Here is a 23,750-nt window from a genome sequence, read left to right as displayed (position 1 = left end):
TTTTGCATCATTTCTCCTAGGAATTCTAATTCATCTTGTGGAGAAGCTGTGTTTTTCTTTGAGACTTTGCTTGTGGATGTTTGAGTTATAGTTTCCTGTGTTTGTGTCTTGGACATCCCCTCACCTCATAATAATTGTTTATCTTTTTGTGTTTATTCATTTTTCTAGTGACTTGCTCCAGGCAACATGATGTTGTTGGCCTAGCTAGGAGCTGTTGGGGCTGGGTTTGTGATCCTAGCCTTTCTTGGAAGCACCTTTCCTCTCTTTTGGGTGGGAGACTGAATCCAGGGGTACTCTGAATTACCTTTCCTGACCCAGACTCCAGGACCTGTATCCTGAACTGGGCAGCTCCAGGTGTCCCTCTACTACTGGCCTTGCTAGGATTTCTTGTTCCCAGGCTTGAGCCGATGACCCATTTGCACCGTCCACTCTGAAGACCCCATGCTAGTGGTCTAGCTTGGAGTTTGGAGTCTGTGGTCCTGGGCCACTCCAGATTGAGTTTGTAATATTGAACCACTGTAATGTCTTTTTTTTTTTTTAATTTTCTAATCACTAACTGGTAAGGCATTCCTAGATCATTATTCCTATGATTGTTGGGGAGCTGGACTATACTGCTTTTTCCTCCTCCTCCACTTCTTGGTGTTCAGTCTAGTTAAAACTAAAGGCAATTGCAAAGATTTTGGAAACAGTTTTCTAGGACACACCTGTAGGAAAAAGGAATTCATTCACTTAAACCCATCAGGAGGACCCGGAGGATCTCCAGGTAAGTCTGGTCCTGGGCCACTCCAGATTGAGTTTGTAATATTGAACCACTGTAATGTCTTTTTTTGATTTTCTAATCACTAACTGGTAAGGCATTCCTAGATCATTATTCCTATGATTGTTGGGGAGCTGGACTATACTGCTTTTTCCTCCTCCTCCACTTCTTGGTGTTCAGTCTAGTTAAAACTAAAGGCAATTGCAAAGATTTTGGAAACATTTTTCTAGGACACACCTGTAGGAAAAAGGAATTCATTCACTTAAACCCATCAGGAGGACCTGGAGGATCTCCAGGTAAGTGAAGAGAAGTCAGCCGGAGAAAAAGTCTTTGCCAGCCACGGACCCTTCTGCTTGAAGCAGGTGGCCCCCAGGCCTGCTTCCACAAAAGAACTGAACGCAGGGTTGCTCACAGGTGTGCTTGCGGGCTCACAAAGGAAGAACCTGACCAAAAGGAAGAAAGCCAAGGTGCCAACGGCAGTCCCTCCAGTTGGCAGCCACAGCCCACAGAGACTGCTGGGAAGCTGTCCAGGCAGGTGAGGCTGCAAGCCAGATCTAGGAAAGATGGACCAGGGACAACACAACTCACAGTACAGCAAACAACACAGAAAAACACAAGTCAGCAAGCCACAGCATAGCACAATATGAAGTAAACAACACCCAGCCAGCAAGGCGCAGTGTTGGGGCTTGCTTCCTTGGGGCCCACAGCGGCGACCTCCCTCCCGGAAGGGAGCTGAGAATAAGGAGTCAAGCCACCACTGCCTTACGCCTCCAGCTCAATTTTATTACTGCTTAGCTATTACATATTACTGTTAGGTTCTTCCGGGGTAGAACAAAGAAAATGAGGTAATTGGGGGAGTGCACAAGCAGTGTGTACGTGCAGCATCTTGCGTTACAGGATAAGGGGGTATGTTGGGGGAGGTGGTAAAACACAGCTGCGTCTAGTGCCCTTCGGCTGTGGGGCGGAATGTCCAGCTCCCAAGGACGCTGGCACACCTTATCTCTCAGGGCGGCGTGCCAGCTCCTGAGACTGTGCAGGTGGCAGGGCCGTTAGAATAGCCTGTGTTCCCACAGCGCAGCACAACAAACAGCACAATAGAGTGTACCACAACAGTACAACAAACAAAATGTATGCAATACAACACACAGTATAACAACAACAGAACAACATAAAACATCACAATATAACAGCACAATGAAATACAATATAGCATAGTGCAACATACAGCAGATCACAACACAACACGGTATACACACAGCAGAGTAAAATATAGCACAACACAAAACTCATCACAATACATCAAAATACAGCACAACACAGCACAATGAAACACAATATAGCACAACACAAAACTCATCACAACACAGAGAACAATATAACAAAACAAGACAACCCTATGATGAGAAAGAGCTGTCTAGAAAGTGTCCCTCCATCCCATTGGCATAAACATAGCTGGGGGAAATGGGAGATGATTGAACAACTTGATTTTCCCTTGTGATTAATCTTGTTATTCTCTGAATTAAAAAGCTTTTCTAAAAAACTTTTTTTAAAAAGTTTTTCTACTTGAATAGAAATCATTAGGGGATGAGAGGGCGGGGGTTGGTGGGGGAAGGCAGGGAGGAAATGGCAGTGAGTCATATTTATCAAGTGATTATCCCAAATTGAGCCTAGGAAGAGGTAGTGAGGGGTTTGGCCCCAGAGTCATGTAGTCCCAATGCTGCATCACTATAATGAAACAATCCATATTTAATCTTTTCAGGGTCTGTAAGAACATGATTCTACTGCTTTAGAGAAGCAGCTTGGCAGAGTAGCCAGAGGGTTGAACCTGGAAAGTCAGGAAAACCCTGAAGTCTTATGCCACCTCAGATACTTACCAACTGTACAGTTATGGGTAAAACATTTAATCTGTCTCATTCTCAATTTTCATATTTGTAGAAATGAGAATAATAATAGTATCATCCTTACAGCGCTAGTAGGAGAATCAAATGAAATATGTAAAGCACTTTGCAAACCATAACACCCTATGTTAATATTAGGTATTATTATTAGTCATTTTAAGCTCCATTTTTCCTTGTGTCTTTAGGAAGAGAAATAACATCTCAACTGGAAATATTCATTATTAAAGGTTCTTTAAGGTTATCCATGAATCTTTCTGGAAAAGCCGTCTGAGAATAAATCAGAATTATTTTGATTGTTTTCTATTTTTTTGTTTCTGTTCTCTTACATGTTTGCTATAAAAACAAATTTATTTCTCCAAGCTCATTTTTACTTTCATCACATATTCAGTGTGACTTTGTCCAACTTTTAGAATCCTAGTCAATTATAAAAGTAGAAATTCCTTTCAATTGCCCTAAGAAGACTTAGACATGTATTGCTGAAAAATTATTTCCTTGAAATAAAATTGTTTTGAAAAACAAAGGGGAGGGAGCTGCGGAAGGTGGTGCCCTCGGTGCTCGCCCCCAGGCTGCCCGCCTGGCCCTGACCGGGCACAGAGGGAGAAAGCAAGGGTGGGACCCCCGGCCAGATGCCAGCCTTCCGAGGAATGCCATCCGCTGCACCCCTGCCCAGCCACCTCTGGAAGTGATGTCCCAAAAGAGCCGCCGAACTTGGAGCATGGCCCATCAGGCACTGTCCCGCTGGAAATGGGAACATACACAGTTGAAGACCAGTGTTATTGACTGGGATACAGAAGCATGGCAGAGGGATTCAGATTTTGCTGGTCTGCATCGAGTTGCGGGAGTTAAAGGGGATGATGTCAGAGCCTGTGCCTCTCTAGTGGTACTCAGCTACCCTGAGCTTGAGGTGCTATATGAGGAATGCTGAATGGTTAACCTAACAGCTCCCTATGTGTCTGGTTTCTTGGCATTTCCAGAAGTCCCCTTTCTGGTGGATGCTATTCATAGGCTACAGAAGAAGGAACCTAGTCTCATGCCCCAGGTCCTTCTTGTGGATGGTAATGGGGTACTACATCACCGAGGGTTTGGAGTGGCTTGTCACATTGGTATCCTTACAGATCTACCTTGCATTGGGGTGGCCAAAAAACTCCTCCAGGTTGATGGACTGAGGAAGAATGACCTACACAAAGAAAAGATCCAGCACCTAAAGATGGGAGGAGATACCTTTTCTCTGATGGCTGATTCAGATAGCATCTTGGGAATGGCCTTGAAGAGCCACAGCAAAAGCAGCAAGCCTCTGTATGTCTCTGTGGGTCACAAGGTGAGTCTGGGGACTGCAGTCCGCCTGATCCAAGCTTGCTGCAGATCCCGGATCCCAGAGCCCATTCGCCAGGCAGATATTCGATTGCGAGAATATATCCGGACTGTTGAGCTTGCTAACTCACAAGAAACAGGGCAAGAAAGGAGTCATGAAGGACTAAGGGAGAAGAGTCCAAGTTTATTCCCTACAAGAAGCTTAGAAGAGTCTACAGGAGAGGAGAGGCCTTCCAAGAATCCCAGCCCAGAACCTCATTTGTGACCTCAGGACAGACCTCTGAGATCCTATCATTGTGAACCAAGGATGGTAGGAGAGGTGCTGTGGAGGATATCTGAACATCTCAGATGTGATTGAAGGAAAAGGCAGTTGTGGAGGACCAAAAGCCAGCTCTCGTTAGAAGTCTTACAAGAACTTAGTACTTTGTGTGATTTCAGAACTTTGTATAACTACAGTGATTTTAACCAGTCATGATGAAAAGACCTTCGGCACAAGGCAGTGTGTGTGGCCCCCCTGTGCTCACCAGACACCAGAGATGACTCAATATGAGTGATTCATGGCCTTTAAAATAGCTACCCCTCACAAGACATAGCACAGGCCATCTAACTTGTGGGAGCAACAATATTTGCCTTGTAGGTTAGGCTAATTTTTCCCTAAAAGGTAGCCCTTGAGACTTAATTGACAGAGGACTAAGGCTTGAAAACCATTGTTGTCTTTTCCTGGTAGTCAATACACAAAGCCAGCACTTGGAGGGCAGTAGCACCCACCTGAAACTTTCCCTCCTCCCACCCCTCCCTTTTTAAAAACAATTAACTGTTTGGATAACTACAGTCATAATTTTAATTCTGAACTGGGAGCCCCAGCCTACAACAGTACACTAACACCATCAAGCCTGTGGTCACGCAGCCTTAGGAACAGCCAGTCCATGTGTTCAGCAGAAGACAGATTTCAAGAAGGCAGAGAGCCAGCCTCTCTCTGGGAAACTTGTGAGGTTTTTTTTTTCATTTGGAGACAAGAAATGGGACTCACTTTTAAAAGAAAAAAATAAAATTAAAAAAAAAAACAAAGGGAAAAAAGTACATTTTCAAACTCATCTCTTTTGAATGTTAAATGGATATTATTGAATTTGAGGAATATATCATATCAGTTTAATATTACAGATCAATCAAGAAGATTATTCAGTTTTCAATTTTTGTGTTTGCTTTAGACCTAAGGTGTCCTTTTTAAAAAGGAACAATGTCTATGGTGGAAGGTTTTTCTAAGTTCTTCTTTCAAAGTTGAATCTACTTACAGAGGTGACCAAAGTTCATTTAGAATGAACTGAAAATTAATGACAATATTTCAAAAGTAGCTATCATGCCTTATTCTGTGAGAAACTGCATTTTTTTTTTTTGCAGGGCAATGGGCTTAAGTGGCTTACCCAAGGCCACACAGCTAGGTAATTATTAAGTGTCTGAGGCTGGATTTGAACTCAGGTACTCCTGAATCCAAGCTCAGTGCTCTAACCACTGCACCACCTAGCTGCCCCTATGAGAAAGTTTAGAAAAATTCATTTGAAGCTAATAAAGGTGAAATACTTTGCAAGAAGCCTTGTGTGACGAATTAGAAGCAGGAAGACCTGGGTTACATAACATTTGCTGTGTGATCTTAAATATATTAACTTCTTGAATTTTATTTATCTTCCAACTGAAGATTAGCTAATTTCCTTCCAGTTTTAAGCATGGCCAGTATAGTTTGCAACTGGTCTATTTTTATTCAGTTCTGTTTTAATCTGCATCCTTCCATAAATCCCTAAAATGGATCTATCCAATGCACTAGAAATAGGTCTTTTCCTATTTTAGGGGTACAGTTGTTAGTACTGATGCCTACTCATCAGTAAATTCTTGGGCATGATACATAGTTGTGTCACCTCCTTTTCTGAGCATTCATGTGCTTAGTGATGACTTTTAGAACAACATTTCTTAGGAGGGAAAGTCATTGTTGGATTTTTTATACTTATTATCTGTCTCTCTATCCCACTTTGGGCCAAATTTAATTTTGTTCTTTGGAGTCCAGTGTTTCAGGATTCAAAGCTATATAATATTAGATGGATATTACAGTAAAGTCAAGAAATATTTATTAGGCATTTTATACATAGGCACTGTGTTATGCTCTTTGGGGGAAAATGATATTTTTGTTTTGATATGTGTGTCAACAATTATCTCTGAATCATTGAAAATAATTGGTCAAAACTCAACATTCATTTATTATAAGGTGAGGTACACCTCTGGTGTGAGGGCTTGGTGAGCCCTTTTCAAGATCTGTGGTCTCCAACGTTTATCTGTGGCTCTAAGAAACTTGTGACTCCAGTAAAACTATCTTGACAGATGACCTAAACGAGATTGAGAACAATCAAGTCTTAAAGTCTTTGTGAATTAGGGGGATGTCTACCCCAACTTCCCCAGGCAGAATGGGAGGACGAAAACAATTTTTTGCAATGACTATGTACACCACCTATAAAGCACTTGGAACTTGGTCATACATGGAGGATGCCAAGGTCATTCACAGCATCCTGGGTCATTGTCAGTCATCCTGATTTTTGTCTTATTAATGGACTTCACTGACTCTGGAAGTGAGAGAGAGGTTGATGACTTTGTGCAACTCTTTACTATTATGTCTCAGGTCCTATGCTAAATTCCAGGGTTATAAGTAAAAAGAGTAATATAAAAAGCTTATATTTTAATGGATGAGACAAGTACATATAGAAATGCATACATAACAAATATAAAGCAAACAAATAAAAATACCACTTTTTTTCTTCTGAAGTTTTTGCCTTTTTCTTCTTATTTTCTATTTGTTGGTGGGGTTTTTTTGGGTGAGACAATAGAGTTAAGTGACTTGCCCAAAGTCACACAGCTAGTTATTAGGTGTCTGAGGTCAAATTTGAACTCAGGTCCTCCCGCTCCAGGGCTGGTGCTTAATAGTGCACTGTTCCACCTAGTTTCTTATTTTAATTTATGTTTTTTAAAACTTCACTTTTAATGGGCAGCTGTGATGATAACATCCCCTGTTCTTCTCATGTCTTTTGTTTCTTAGTCAAGATTCTATAATCCTTAACAAAGTTTTCCAGATTATTTCTGGCAGTATCATTTATACTCAGATGAATTTCCAGTCTTAAGGTCCTACAAGTCTTGGGAGCTTCTCTGTTATGTCCTCCAGGTTACATTATCATAGAATACAGCAAATGTGTCTTTATTTTAAAATTAGATTAACAAATTTACTGCCAAAGTAGTCCTTGGCTGGGAATCAAACACTATTCCTTTTTTTCTGAGCCCAATTGAATGATCTCTCACCTGATGAGGGACCCCAATTGAATGATCTCTCACCTGATGAGGGACCCCTTCCCTTCCTGTGATTGCAGAGGATGATAGGTGGTTATCAGTGAGCTCCCCCTAAATCCTCCACCATTTAAAGAGGGCACTCAGGTATTCACCTCTTCTTTTCCCACCTGGCTGCTCTTCTGGACTTCATGATCTCCAGAGAATCATCATTTTTTGCAAGAAAAAATCAATTGCAAACCTCACATCTCATCGCCCCTTGCCCCTGAGATACCCCCCCCCCCCATTGGAGAAGGTGGAGAGTAGCTATCTGGGAGAATCTCCCAGATCTTCTCTTTGAGGAGGACACTCGCATTCACTTCATCATCTCCTGCTTCATTGTTTTCCTGGACCTCATGATCTCCAGAAAAATAATCATCCTGAAAAATGAAATTAATTTTGTAATCCATATCTCTTCAGATCATTTCAGGTTGCAGGACTTCATCATACCACTTCTACCCTCTTTTCAACTTCTTTTCCTTCAACAGATTGTAAGCTCCTTGGGTAGGGACTGTCTTGTTCCTTTCATTCCATCTCCAGCACTTGTCACAGTGCCATGAATGCATATTGATTCTTAACCCTGATAGTACTAATGGATCCTTATGATAATTTTTTCAGCTTTTTCTTCATCAGATCTATTGCTATCTTCCTTGAAAAGAACCTCAAACTTTATCAAGCTGCTAAAATTGTTTTTTATTCATTTATTAGTTTTTATTTCCAATTCTGAATTCTTTTCCCCTTCTCTTTCCCTAGCCATTGAGAAGACATGAAATATAATACTCATTATACATATGAAGTCATGCAAAGCAAATTTATTTCCACATTAGCAAGAAAAATAAGAAAGTGAAAGAAAAATACATTTCCATCAGCACTGCAAGTTCATCATTTCTCTTTGGTAGTGTTGTGGACCATTGTATCGATCAGGGTAGCTAAGGCTATCCTAGCTGATTGTCATTACAATATTGCTGTTCCTGTGTACAAAGTTCTCCTACTTCTGCTCACTTTACTTTGCATCAGTTCATATAGGTCTTTCCAGGTTTTTCTGAAATGATCCCCTTATTTATTCTCCAGAATGGTTGGACCAGTTCACTCCTCCACAAACAGTATATTAGTGTCCTTATTTTCCTCATCCCCTCCAACATTAGTCATTTTCCTTTTCTTTCTTAACCAATCTGATGGGTGTGAGGTGGTACCTTGCAGTTGTTTTAATTTGCATTTCCCTAATTATTAATGATTTATAGTCCTTTTTCATATGTCAGTTGAATGACGTATTTTTCTGAAAACTGTCCGTATTCTTTGCATATTTATCAACTGAGGAATGAGCCTCTTATTGTTTATCCCCAAATGCTCAGTGGTACTTCTTTCTCTTTTGTCACCTTCCACTCATACCTCCCCATTGTCTCTTTAGATCTTCTTTTCTTCTTTGTTTGAAACCTTTAATTTTCTTAAAAATCATTGCATTGGCCCTGATGATGTTTAAGAGGTGACACAATCCTTTTCATCTAGGAGGAAGACCCCCTAGCAATTTGACTATTAGACTGCTATTAGTCTGTAAGACAGCAGGGACAAACAATGTGCCCTTTAGGTTTTGTGTGAAAGACTGTACTGAGTGGAGGGTCCATCACCTCTTTTGTGGAGTTAAGTTCACTCCTGAATAGCTTATAAGGGTTAGGGACAAAATGTGCCTCTTTCTGCAACTTCAACTCACAACTCTTAGTTCTACCCCACTGGGACTCCGAAGAACAAGCCAATCTTTTTCCCACATAAAATTTCTTCATATTCTTGAAGACAGTGATCCCATCACCTTTAAATCTTCTCTTCCTCAGACTATTCCCATTACCTTCAACTAATCCTAATGCAAATTTTTATGTTTGAGGGATACTAAATTAAGTCAATTCAAGTCAATTAAGAAGTATTTATTAAACACTTCATACCTACCCAGCTTAGGGCACCATGCTAAGCACTGGGGATGCAAGAAAGACAAAAAAAACCCCAATCCCTTCTTTCAAAGAACTCAGTCTCTATATATAGACCATTATGTGAAAAGGAAATATAGACAGGATAAACTGTAGGTAAGCAAAAGAGAGAGAAGGTGCCCCAAGTAAAGAAGATGGGGAAAGGCTTTTTCCAGGTGGGATTGTAGTTAAGGCTTGAAGGAATTGGGGGAAGTCAACATGAGGGAAGTTTTTCAGGAAGGGGATGATATAGTCAGTGAAAGGGCCTGGAATCAGTCTTGTGAATAGGAAGCCCGTGTCACTTGATCAAGAGAGCTTGAGGAGGTGGAGCAAGGTAGAAGACTGGAAAGAAAAAAATGAACAGTGCAGAGCAGAGCCGAGGAAAAACCCTATAAGGAAACAAAGATGGACAACTTTGAACACAGTGTAGTGTACTTAATATATAAGCTATGTTGGAGTGAAAATTTAATGCTTTATATTTTGAATTCTTATGTTTTCCTGAACACATGACAATTTTTTTAAATTTTTAGGTTTTTTTTTTAGGTTTTTTTTTTGCAAGGCAATGGGGTTAAGTGACTTGCCCAAGGCCACACAGCTAGGAATTACTAAGTGTCTGAGACCAAATTTGAACTCAGATCCTCCTGACTCCAGGGCTGGTGCTCTATTCATGGTGCCACCTAGCTGCCCCTATTTTGTATTAAGTTTTAAAAATTAAAATTTTTTTAAATTTGAGAAAGATAGACGGGTACTTATAATATTTATGAAAATATTCAACACATATTAAATACTTATGAAAGTATTCAACATTTAAATTAAATACTCAAAATATTTAACACTTATATTAAGTACTTATAAAGTATTCAACAGTTATATTAAATACTAATGAAAGGATTCTTTCAAAAGTATTTAACATTAAATACTTATGAAAGTATTCAATACTTAAATACTTAAGAAAGTGTTCAACATATATTAAATATTTATAAAAATATTCACATTTTAAGTATTCAACACAAATACTAATGAAAGTATTCAGTACTTGTATTTCTTATGAACATATTCAACACATATTGAATATTTATGAAAATATTCAACACATGAAATACTTATGAAAGTATTCAGTACTTGCATTAAATACTTAAGAAAATATTCAAAAATACTAAACAAGAGATTTTATATCTCAGTGGTCAAACTATTACCCTTTTCCTGTTAACTGATACATACAATAAATTCAGGAATAGCAGACTGATGAGTGAACTTGTTTTCTTAGACTTGATGCAAATGATTTTGTATTCCCGAGAAACTCGGGAAGATCTTGGGGAGAAACAGACAGTCATCAATCAGGAAGGAAAGCTCCTCAGTGAGTTTCTCCAAGGTAAGAAGGTAGTTGGAGAAGATACCTGGAGAATCAAGAAAATATATTGTGGCATAGTAAAAATAGCTCTTCTTCTGAAGTCAGAAGACCTGACCTTTTTTTATATAACACTGTGACTTGGGGCCAATAGTTTAATTTTCTTGTGTCTCAGTTTTCTGCTCTGTAAAATGAGTAGGTTGAACTAAATATTTTCCTACGTCCTCTCTGGCTCTAGATCTTTTGGGACAAAGCACTAGAATTTAGCCTTAGACACAAGGAGAACATTTGATTTACTGAAGGACAATCTTTGCCTAGGTGGACTCTACTCAACTTTTGTTAGGTAAGGCATAGACTGGCTGTGACTTTAGAGCTCTCAGGCTGAACGTAGCCAGGAGAGGCTTTCTAGTTACTACACTTTGGCAGCTTGGCCAACCCGTGACTCTGAAGAGATGATGCCTTCAAGTTTGTAGGAGGGAAACTTGTTTAGCAGTTTAAGAGACCAGAAGAGTGATATATGCCCAGTTAGAGAGCAGGAGAGAGAGAGGTAAGAATCAATAGGGACACAATACTATCAACTAGAGTTTATTAAAGCCTAATATGTGCCCAGAAAGTACAAAGTATAGCAAAATACTGCAAAGTACCTTGAATGTACAAAGAATTAAATAACCTTTAATTGAAAGAAACAATAATCTAATCAAGAAGCCACGTATACATTTATAATCAAAGTGATGATGATGATGATGATGATGGTGTTTCTTACATTCTGGAAGGAGACCATGACATCAGGGAGGTGATGCCATGACAAGTGTATTAACTAGATTTGAGTGAGGGGATACTGTGCTAAGTCACCAGTCTCACTTTCTCCTCCGGAGCCATCAAGTAACCAGATATGAATCAGGATGACTGAGATGGCCCTGGATATGAGGCAATCACGGTTAAGTGACTTAAGGTAAGTGCCAAGTGTCTGAGGTCACATTTGAACTCAAGCCCTCCTGACTTCAGGGCCAGTGCTCTATCCACCTAGCAGGTTTCCACCCCCTTACCCCACCCCACCCCCAATAGTCAACTTGTAATGCAGGAACAAAGCTCAGGGAAGAGACTGGGACTAGATATATAACTCAATGAGTTACATACATAGAGATAATAGCTAAATATATAAGATCTGATGAGGTTACAGAGAGAGAGGGAAAGAGAGAAAGGGAGGGAGAGAGAGAATAAAGAAAAAGGAGAGAGGAGAGGGAGAGAATAAGTAAAGAAGGTAAGGCTAGGAGGTGTGATAAAGGTGATATAGCAAAGGAGATGGTGTACTTAGAGAGGTAGAAACAAATTCAAGATAATATCACAAAAAAAATCCAGAAAAGAGAGTAGCAAGAAGGAAGGTATGATCAGCAGTACCAGATGCAACAGACAGGTCAAAAAGGCTGAGTATTCAGATTTACTGAGGGGTCACTGGTAACTTCGGAGACAGCAATTTTAGTTGCATGATGAGGTCAGAAGCCAGATAGCAAAGAGTGGAGTAGTGTATATGATAGGATAATGACAGTAAGGAGAACAATTTTTTTTCCCTATGAATTTGAGTTGAGAAAGAGAGGTAAGAGATAAGAAGAAAACTTGAGGATGGTTGGGGGTAGGAGAGTCAATGGACTTGTGGGGTTCACCCCATGGAACACGCCTGGAGCTGAGTTGAACTCCCCTGCTATATCCAATGACAGGTGATTGAGCGAGGAAGAACCTTCCCCTTAGACATGATGAAGTAATCCTTTGTTTGGTTCCTTGGTCCTCATGATGGGGATAGTCATGGTAGATGGGACCTGAAGACTGAGCAAGACCAGTCATTCATTCAGTAAGCTTAAAAGGAGATTCGGCTTTCACTCTCCCCTTCTCTGCACCTGTGGTTTAGGACTCAACTCTCTCTTGAATATGCTGAGGACTGGGGACTGGGGACTGGTGTGTTACCCTCAGAACTAGGGAAGTTGCAATATTGTTTGATCAATCTCAGAAATTCAATGATCTAAATCAATTCCAAGGATTCATGATGAAAAATGCTATCTACACCCAAATAACTGATGGGATCTGAATACAGATTGAAGCCTACTGTTTTTCTCTATTTTTTTGTTCTTTCTTTATTTTTTGCTTTCCTTTGGATGGTCTTCTTTTTTAAATACCATTTTACTTTATTTTTTCAATTACATGTAAAAATAGTTTTCAACATTCAACTTTTTGTAAACTTTTGAGTTCTACATTTTTCTACCACTCTCCTTTCCCTCCTCCCTCCCCTTGATAGTGAGTGATCTGATATATATATATATATGTGTGTGTGTGTGTGTGTGTGTGTGTGTGTACAATCTTGCTTAACATATTTCTGTGTTAGTCATGTTGTCAAAGAATCAAAACTAAAGGGGAAAAAAACCATGAGAAAAAAACAAGTTTTAAAAATTGATCATGGTATTCTTTGGCCTGTATTCAGAGTCCACAGCCAGAGGGATGGCATTTTCCATCATGCATCTTTGAGAATTGCCCTTGATCACTTAACTGCTGAGAAGAGCCAGGTCTGTCTTCTTTCACAAGACTAATATGGAAATGTGTTTCGTATGATTGTATGTGTGTCTGTGTATGTATATATATATATGGAGTTTGAATGCAAAGTATACTATGTTTACTTCTTAAAACTTCTTTTATGTTGTTTCTTTCTCTCTCTCGTGATCCCCCCCTCCCACCAAGTTCTAATTCTTTCACAAAATGACTAATATGGAAATATGTTAAATACAAATGTATCAGCTTGCTCACTGCCATGGGGTGGGGGGAGAGAAGGGAGTGTGGTAGAAAAATGCAGAACTCAAAAGTTTTCAAAAAAGATGAATATTTAAAGCATTTAAATATTTATTAAATATTTTAAATATAATTGGAAAAATAAAATGAATACTAATAAAAAATTGCTAGGGGAGTAGGGACAGAGGGATAGAAGAGGAAAATTTGGAACTTAAAATGATTAGGGGTGGCTAGGTGGCACAGTGGATAGAGCAGCAGCCCTGAGTTCAAATCCAGTCTCAGACACTTACTAATTACCTAGCTGTATGGCCTTGGGCAAGCCACTTAACCCCATTGCCTTGCAAAAACCTAAAAAAAAAAAAATTATAGAAATTGCCTTCACATGTTATTGGGGGAAAACTATAGTTTTAAAGAGTAAATATGCTCTGTGCTCATCTACATGAACTTGAGACTGGATTAAGGTCTTGAATGCCTCTATTTTGTATTTCTTTCGTTGAACATGAACACAGGTGACTTAACAGTGATCTTGAGAAAGAAGTTTTCAGACTTGATAGCTAGTTTGTGACTTCAAGAGTTTTGGAGTCCCTGAGAGGAACAGCTGATTGGCAGCAGAAGATAACACCTGAAGCTACTATAATGCTTTTTTTTTAGGATTTTTTTTTTTGCAAGGCAAATGGGGTTAAGTAGCTTGCCCAAGATCACATAGCTAGGTAATTATTAAGTGTTTGAGGCCGGATTTGAACTCAGGACCTCCTGACTCCAGGGCTGGTGCTCTATCCACTGCACCACCTAGCTGCCCCCTATAATGCTTTTCAGAAGAGGAGATAACCACTACCAAGAGGATGGTCCCGAGCATCACTCTGTCTTGTCAAAATTAGACCTTGAGAGAATTGTTCAGATGATGCAGAACTGAGCTTTCACGTCATATTATGATATTTTAAATGCCAATCTACTGGGAGAGTTTGATACTTGAGTTACAGTTTAAATCTTTGTCATTGTGTCCTAATAAATCTAGTGTAATAGCAATTTTGTGAACTGAGCAGTGAATAGAGCACCGGCCCTGGAATCAGGAGGTCCTGAGTTCAAATCTGTCCCAGATACTAATTGCCTAGCTGTGTGACCTTGGGCAAGTCACTTAACTCCATTACTTTGCAAAAAGCTAAAAAAAAAATTAAAACAAGTAACTTTCCTATATTATTTGGACAGCTAGATGACCGAAGGTAGACTGCTAGGCCTGGATTGTTGGAAATAGCTTCCTTAGGGAGAATAACAATAGAGTACTATTTAAATGATTCTATAATCTCCTGACCATGTCCTTCTCAGGTGTCCATTCAACATGTAGAGGCCTTCTTCCCTTTTTGCTTAAAATCACAAAAGTATCAATGGAGCACTCTGCCTCTCCATCTGTCAAGATGATTCATCTTCATGAGTTTAAATCCAAACTCACACATTACTAACTATGTGAGCCTGGCGGAATCATTTAACCCTGTTTGCCCCAGTTTCCCCATCTGTACAATGAGCTGGAGAAGAAAAATGGCAAACCACTCCTATATCTTTGCCAAGAAAATTCCAAATAGGGTCACAAGGAGTCAGATAAGTCTACAACAGAACAAAATATGTAATTTACTTTGTCACTGAAAATCTTTCTAGAAAGGACTCTGCTAATCCTTTTCAGAGACATAAATCATACTTTTGAGCTTTTAAGGAATTTTACCAGTGTAAAGACAATAAGGAACTTGGCTTTTTTTCTTTAGAGAACAGGTTCTCAAAGCTAGGGACCCTTAGTGAGAGGTATACCAATCGCTGGGTTAACTATTACTCAGTTAAGGAAAATTACTCCCATGAGGATTTTCTTCCCAAGTTTACACAGATAGTCACAAGCAGAGTCGGAACTGGAGTTTATGCCACTTGGTTTATGTCACAGTTAAATATGCTTTCTTTAACGATTATACACACACACCCAGGCAGACACATATCTGTGCAACGACTTGTTTAGAAAAAGTTGAGGAAATCTCTGATAAAAGATATTACACTGATCACATTTCAATTTAATTAACAGTTTAAGTTTAATGAAAATTTTAATGCTGCAGTACTATAATAGTCCTTATCCTCAGATGGTTTAAACCCAAGACTGTGGGTTATGTACACCTTTTACAAGTTCCCAGGTGAATTACTTTAATCATTTCCCATTTCTTTGATATAGGCATAGTCGAAGATGGGAGGAGTTATGATTCTCCCTAAATCTGTTTTTGGTAAATCTGATGCCAAGAAAAACTTCATATCATGCTACAATTTTGCTTCATTGTACATACCTTAATTATTTAATCTGTTCTATGAGGCAACAGTGTGGTGAAAAAGGACTTCCTTAAGGAGAATGGCAATAGTGGTAATCAAATGGCCCTATAATCTTATCTAATCAAATTTGTGCAACTCTTGATCGTGGTCTTCCAAAAATTCACTTCAGGTGTTCATTCAACATGCTGGAGGCCTCCCTCCCTTACTCCTGAAATCAAAGAGTACCAGTGGAGCACTCTGTCCATCTGTCCTCCCTTGCTATCACCATGAGACTTTTTGACATATAATCTTTGACTTCCTTTCTCCTTGTTTTTGGTAATTCCTCATTAGTTGTAATATTGCATCCACCTTGTGCCTTTCCATTGCCCTCTGAGGGATACTCCTCTTTAGTTCTTCAGAGAAAGGGGTATTCTATCTTACTGCCACACAGCAACATCAAGTAGAAAAGATGTGCTTTTACTGTTGAGCAACTGTGTGTTTCTGTGTGTGTGTGTGTGTGTGTGTGTTTGTATCAGTAAGTTTTGCAATTTCCCCAAAGCATTCCATCCTATTCTCCTCCTTTTCAATCCTGGGACCAACTCACTGATCATCTGTATTGTCTGTCCAAGATAAGGTTGGTTGGCTCTCCTTCGTTAATGGAAGAAGACCAAAACAATCACTATGTTTGAGACAAATTACAGTGTGCCTGACTGGCTGATCAGACCACGCCGAGCTCTGAATGCTCTAGCCACAGGTCGGGCACAGATAGTCCACGTGAACACTTGGGATGAGTATACACTGAAGGGCAAGTTCAGTAGGATGCTCACGCTAATATTTGTTGAAATATGGGCAGTGGAAATTCTTCATCCATTTGGTTGCTCCGGTATGGTCAAGCTCTCAAATTTTGAGTGATCACAGAATTTTTCAAGGAGGCTTGAGAATCTCTTGGGGATTGATACACAAGACAGTATCACCCACCAACAGGAGTTTCTGAAGGACCCCACCAACTTTGAATCCTTTCTCCATCTGTACTCTACACTGGAATTTTTTTTTTAAAAAGCAGTGTATTTTTAAATCATGTAGCTTGGATGTTTTAGTATCAGGAAATTTAAATCTTTCTTCTATCAGTAGCCTGAATTCTAACCAGTTCAAGCTAATTCATCCTTTAGTAAATCTCTCAGCAAGTTATATAGATATGCTTGACTTGCAGCATTCTACCCTAATAGAGGAATCAAGAAAATGCTTGGGGGTCAAGTGAGCCAAAGATTGAATTTAGATTGTGATTAAATATTCACATTTTTTTAGGGGAACAGGCAACTTGTTCTAGAGTTCATACTATCTCCTACATTGGCTCCAAATACATGGCATTCAGAGCAAGTGTGGCTAAAATCTGGGCTTAGCTCTATAGTCAACCCATATCTGAGTTATGGCCAGTCACCATATTGAAAAATCCAGTAGCTGCAAGCACATTTTGTGTGGTTGGGAATGTTCTTTACTAACAGAGTTAAAAATTAAACCATCCTACAGGACAGCCCCACTCTTGTCTAGCAGAGTTTGGAGTCCTGATTTCTAGTGGCTGGGTGCTAGTTTGGTGGCAGCTGGATTTTGAAAGACAAGTCTTGAGATGAAGCTGTTCCCTATGGGAAGGAGTTTGGGTCAGATGACAAGGTTTTGTTTCATGGAGTTATTTGAGAAACTCCTATTCTGAGGTTACAGGATCATAAAGTCTTTACTCAACATTTTGTTTTCTGGCATTTCACCACTTAAGATAAAAGTTCTATTGATCTTAAAACATGGTTAGGGAGAAATCACCACAGCAAAGCATCTATCTTTGCTGCTGGTGTTGGTTAAGCCTCTAAGATCCAAGTACTATTGTCTTGGAATGCTTGCTACCTACCATTCCCATCTAGTGATTCCCAAATTTCTTCCCTCTGAGTGCTCCTTCATATACTCGTGATAATAGTGTCTTGGAGAAAGAGAAAAATCCTAACTGAATTTGCAATTCTCCAAATAAACACTGAGGTGAGTAGATTGTCACCTAGATTAGGTCCAATAACCTTAATAATACTAGGATTTGGGGAACACAGCTAACAGTGTGATAAAAAGCTGAAGGTGAGAATGAATTGGTAATAAGGAGAAGTGTTGAAGTAAGATGATAATGAATGAGAATTACTACTGCCAACATCTGGGAAGGAAGCTTAGCTAAGAAACAACTTTAACTCCTATGTCTTAAATGCACTATTCGAGCTTGTTTTTCCATAAATGTCATGGTTTTTTTTTTTTAACTATCTTTTGCTAAGAACTAGAGTAGAAAACAGACAAAACAGGGTTATGCCTCTGGGCCCTAACATACATTATCTGCATTTCATATTTTGATACTTAATAATATGCTGTCTTACATTCATATATTTTTTAGACATGGCAACATAGGAGTTTGTTTTTCTCTATGATGCATATTTGTTAGAAGGTTTTTTTTCCTTTTTTTAAATGTAAGAGGATGGAAGGGAAAGAAATGTTTGTTAATTAAAAAATAAAAATAAAAAATATCCTTCCATGCATGTTCTATATCTCTGTGAGGCAGGCTCTTCCTCTTTTATATCGCATATTCTAATGGAACTTCTTTCCATTTAGGAAAACAATGACACCTGGACAGGATCAGGAGGACAGAAACATGCTTTTGACTTGGTTACATTTCTCCCTAGGACAGTGATCCACTAACTGAAAGAATGAATGGGTCTTTTTCAATGTGCAGAATTTTTTTTTAATTTAAAATAGACATGAGTATATAACAAAATCATCTGGTATTTCTGCTATTCCAAAGATCATTAACACAATACAAATAATGGCAATTCTGTTGTTCCCACAATTAAGGTTTCTGACAGCCAGACTTTCAGGTGGTATCTAATATTCTAGTCTACTCCCAACAAGTCATTTCCATTAAGATTTTGGTTTAGTGAACTTCACTTATACTAATGTGGACTCTAGATAATTTCAAGTTTTGCTGGTCTTAGGTTAGGTTAAACAATCCCATCAAATTAAAGGCAGATAATATGAAGTACAAGTACCTCATGTCTTTTATTCAGATCTCTTTGTTACTGGAAGCAATTTTTATAAAGAGCAAGTGGGGAAAAGAATAAAATATCCAGAAAAGGAAACAGAAACTCTTTACCTGCTGTTCCATGAGTAATGCCCTTAGGCATAGGGAAACAAGAAGAGAAAAAGGGAGGGAGAAAGGGAAAGAAGAAAAAGGAAGAGAAAGAAATGGTGATGGGACAACTGCCTTGGTTGTAGTACTAATGATCTCAGTAACTTCTACCCGAGACTAGGGGGTGATATTTTGGACTCTAGTGAATGGTGTTCCTTATTATTTCTTGCTGACTTCATTAGCACAGGGAAGGGAGCTGACTTTTGAGCATAGCTTGGAATTAATCATTATAGAAGATCACCAGTATTTAAGAATCTGATTAATTAATCTAGGATCTATTACTTCAGCCCAGTTGATTATTTTTTGACTTCTTGATTTACACCCCCCCTTTTATCAAGGGGAAATTTAGAACCTTGGTCATCAAGGAGTCTTTAGATGTATTTCCATTGTTCGTGCTCTTCATCTGGTGGGGCCAATGTGAACCTCTTTAAGCCACAGAAAAATTGAACCAAGTAGTGTGATTATACTCTTCACCTGGATGGAGCAGCACACGAGGAAAATGTGGCTGTGTAAAGAAAAGAGACCAGTTAGACCCTTGACACCCAGACCCTTGGGGACTAATGATAATAATTTTTTGGATTAGATCTGTGATTTCATTGGAGTAGAAGAAATTCCCTATACTGATGCAAATCAGAAACTGCTTGGCAATCTAATAATTTTACAAAGCATAAAATTTTATAAAATCAAGTAACTTGACCAGGGTCACACAAACCAGAATGTGTCAGAAGCAGGATTTGAAATCAGGTCTTTCTGGCTCTAAGGCTAGCTCTTTATATGCCAGGCCACAATGCTTTCTTGATAATGATAACAAAGATACTAATGAGGGGCAATGTGGCATGGTGGAGAGGGAGCAGGTTTCAGACTCAGAAAGACATATATTAGCTGTGTGATGCCAGATAAATCATTTAACTTCTCAGCATCCTAGACAACTAAGTATAAATTACAGAGAAGGTGCCAATCTGTATTGGTAGAGAGAATCTCCTCACTGGAAGTTCTCTATGCCAATGAATATCACAGGTTTTCCTTCCCCAATGAGCGCTGATACTTAAAAGTTTACAAATCAATTTATATACATTATCTCATTTGACCCTCTTAACCAACCCCTGAGATGGGTGGATTACTGGCTCCATTTTACAGAAACAGAGAGGTCAAGTGACTTTCCAATTAAGTATCAGAGGCTAGATATAAACCTAGGTATCACCAAGCTCCAAAGTCCATTGTTCTTTCTACCACATTAATAGGCCATATAATTAAGAATGTCTTCTCTGATCTCTTTTTGAACAGAAAAAAAAAATCTAAGTAGAAAAGTGTGTTTAGGTAACCAAGAAGAAAAGAAGTGGATCACAAGTTTCTTCTTAAATCACTTGTCCTCAGAAAATGCTTAGGAACTTAACCAGAAATAATAAAACTCATCCCAGACTCTTGGTGATACAAACAGGGAGAATGAATAAAAGAACAGAGTTTCCAAAACTGATCCCATCTGAGACTCAGGAGTCTCAAATGTCCATTTTCCTCTATTCATCATTGCTTTGTTCTTTTTTCTTCCATTTGTAGAAAAGATTATTAGTAGAAAATTCTCATGAATTGTAATAATTTTCAGGGACCCATGGAAGAACAAGATTACAAATAATTAGACTTGAATGCCAGTCCCTGGGAGACTTTAAATGGTACAGGGGTTCTTAACGTGAGGTCTGTGAACTTAAAATTTTTTTGGATAACTTATATAATTGGTTTCCTCTGTAATCTTATGGTTTTTATATTATGCATTTAAAAACATTATTTTGAGAAGGGCCCATAGCCTTTAACAGACTTCCAAAGGGGTCTGTAATATAAAATAGATCAACACTCCCTGAAATAGTGGGAAAAGGTAGAATGAAAGCAATTATCTTGGGGACCCTATTTATCTACTGGAGGTTCCAAGAACAATATTGGTTATGTTAAATACCTAAGCTGACCTTTCTATATGGTCTTAAAGTTTCAGTAATGCTTTACATATATTTTCTCTGTTAACCATCACAACCCTGTAAAATAGGTGCTGTTTGACTGGCCAATATGACCAGAAAGGATAATGATCACTGTTGGAACGGTTGTGGGAAATCTGGGACACTATTACATTGTTGGTGGAGCTGTGAACTCATCCAACCTTTCTGGAGAGCAATTTGGAACTATGCCCACAGGGCAATAAAAATGTGCATACCCTTTGATCCAGCAATACCACTATTGGGTCTATACTCTGAAGAGATGATGAAAAAGGATAAAAACATCACTTGTACAGAAAAATATTCATAGCAGCCCTATTTGTGGTGGCAAAGAATTGGAAATCAAGTAAATGTCCTTCAATTGGGGAATCACTTAGCAAACTGTAGTCTATGTATGTCATGGAACACTACTGTTCTATTAGAAACCAGGAGGTGGGGCGGCTAGGTGGCATAGTGGATAAAGCACCGGCCTTAGAGTCAGGAGTACCTGGGTTCAAATCCAGTCTCAGACACTTAATAATTACCTAGTTGTGTGGCCTTGGGCAAGCCACTTAGCCCCATTTGCCTTGCAAAAAAACCTAAAAAAAAAAAAAAAAGAAAAAGAAACCAGGAGGGATGGGAATTCAGGGAAGCCTGGAGGGATTTGCATGAACTGATACTGAGTGAGATGAGCAGAACCAGAAGAACACTGTACAACCTAACAGCAACATGAAGGTGATGATCAACCTTGATGGACTTGCTCATCCCATCAGTGCAACAATCAGGGACAATTTGGGGCTGTCTGTAATGGAGAATACCATCGTTATCCAGAGAGTTTGTGGAGTTTGAAGAAAGACCAAGGACTATTACCTTAAATTTAGGAAAAAAACTCATACCTTGTTATCTGATCTTGCTATCTCTTATATTTTATATTTCTTCCTTAAGGATATGATTTCTCTCTCATCACATTCAATTTGTATCAATGTATACCATGGAAACAATGTAAAGACTGGCAGATTGCCTTCTGTGGGGGGGGAGGGAAGTAAGATGGGGGGAAAAATTGTAAAACTCAAAATAAATAAAACCTTAAAAAAAATAGGTGCTGTTCTAGCAGGTTTTATTAAACCCATTTTGCAGTTAAGAAAACTCCTTATTTATGCACCTGATTATCTATTATAATGGCTGGAAAGAATCACAGCCTCCTTTTGGGTTGAAAAGAATCTGTGAGGGGACATTTGATCTGGATCCCCATGTGAAGAGAGTAGAGCTGTGCTCACACTGGCCTAGATATAAGGAAAATATATGATTGGAAAGTTCTTCTTTAAGTCTGACTTAAATCTCTCCTTCTATTTTGACTTTAAGTTATCACCTAACCTTTAGTGAAGAGGGAAAGGGATGGATGGAAAATTGCTGAAAGTTTGCATTTCAGAAATTAGAAGATAATTATTGACCGATTAATCAATCAGCAAACATTTAAGGTTCTATTATGTTCCAGACTCAATGGAGATAAAAATGCAAGAGTGAAAATATCTCTGTTCTTGAGGAGCTTACAATCTAAGTTAGATGAGACAAGAGATATAAACAAAACATTAGAAAATAGAAAGAAAACAGTTTTGAACAAAGGAGGTCTGAGTAGCTGAGGGAAATCAGGAAAGGCTTCATGTAAAAGGTGGTCTTTGAGTTAAGTCTTGAAGGGAATTAGTAATTCTAAGAGACATAGGTAAAAAAGGAGGGAGTTTTCTTGGGGCATGCAGGGAAAGCCAACACTAAGATACTGAGTTGAGTGATGGAGTCTATGAAGGTCTACCTGGCTGGAGTGAAAGGAAATACTGAGTGAATAGGACTCAAAGAGAGAGATTTGGGTAGCCTCCATTTCAACTTTCTTTTCTTCAGGCAAATACCAATCCCTCTACTATAGTTATATCTGTGTAGGATGATAATGATTAGGAAACCAATTTTCCATCATGCATAAGGTCTCAGCAGTGACTAGAAAGGAGAAGAGCTGTGGAGCAACACCTATGGACTTGACTTTTACCTTGTTGACTGCATCTGGCCAGTTCTGGGTCTCAAGGCAAAAGCCTGAGTGTTTGGGGTACACAGCACCCCCCTTTCCCTTCAGTGTTCCATCCAGAAAATTGGCTGTGTAAAACTGAACCCCAGGTTGGGTTGTGTAAACTTCTAGCTTCCGTCCAGTGGGGGGATGATAGACCCTGGGGAGAAAAAAAAAACTGAATGATAAATAAATTCATATTTTAGAGAAGTAGAAGGTAGAGGGAAAAAAGGGTAAACTATTGGGGAACATGTGGGTCTAAAAGAGGCAGGAGAAGCAGGGCAGAGAGAGAGAAAGAACTGGGCAGTGAACAAAAGACAAGAAGAATTAATGGAGATAAAAGAGGCAAGAGACAGAAAAATGAAAAGTTTTCACATATTGGAGGATGATTATGATCAATCTACAAAAACTTTATTTAGGTTCCTATTTTATTCCAGTCACACTGAGGACAAAAAAATGAAAATCTCTACCCTCAAGGAGCTTAGAGGAGACAAATGTATATACATAGACACAAACAAAATATATAGACAGTAATTTTGGGCAGGGGTCATCTTGCTCCCAATCCCCACCCCATGACCTCCTGAGATGATTGAGAAGGTCCCAATTAAAGGTTATTTTGAGGAATGGCTGAGAGTCATTCACCCAGGATCATAGGTACAGTCCAACTTGAATCACCTTTGTCAGTCTAGCACCTCATCACACAGTAAACTTAGGAAGAATAAGGTAGAGTTATGGCACTGGCCAGGTGGGATTCCCTTCTCAGAAAGATTCAAGGACTTGGAGAAACAATCTATTAAAATCTACCTTATCATCTGTAAGAGTTGGGATCCAGAAATCACAGAATTGGTCCAAATTTAAATTCCAG

General features: G+C 39.0%; 1 protein-coding gene and 1 pseudogene across 1 annotated transcript in view; one reads left to right on the top strand and one right to left on the bottom strand.

The window, feature by feature from the left end:
* The first annotated feature begins 3,236 nt into the window (after positions 1-3,236).
* Positions 3,237-4,337, top strand: LOC141513826 (endonuclease V pseudogene; annotated as a pseudogene).
* A 14,072-nt stretch (positions 4,338-18,409) lies between these two features.
* GALM (galactose mutarotase) overlaps positions 18,410-23,750 on the bottom strand; it is a 54,979-nt gene continuing 49,638 nt past the window's right edge. Inside the window, exons 6-7 of the mRNA XM_074204094.1 lie at positions 22,871-23,045; positions 18,410-19,382 (exon numbers count right to left, since the gene is read on the bottom strand). Of these exons, the coding sequence (XP_074060195.1) occupies positions 19,305-19,382; positions 22,871-23,045 (253 nt within the window). The 3' untranslated portion in view covers positions 18,410-19,304. The remainder of the gene's footprint in view (positions 19,383-22,870; positions 23,046-23,750) is intronic.

The sequence above is a fragment of the Macrotis lagotis genome, chromosome 1, assembly GCF_037893015.1.
Source record: "Macrotis lagotis isolate mMagLag1 chromosome 1, bilby.v1.9.chrom.fasta, whole genome shotgun sequence".
In the NCBI taxonomy this organism is placed as follows: domain Eukaryota; kingdom Metazoa; phylum Chordata; class Mammalia; order Peramelemorphia; family Peramelidae; genus Macrotis; species Macrotis lagotis.
The sequence above is the reverse complement of the archived record's forward strand: the minus strand, read 5'-3'. Positions and strand labels throughout refer to the sequence as shown.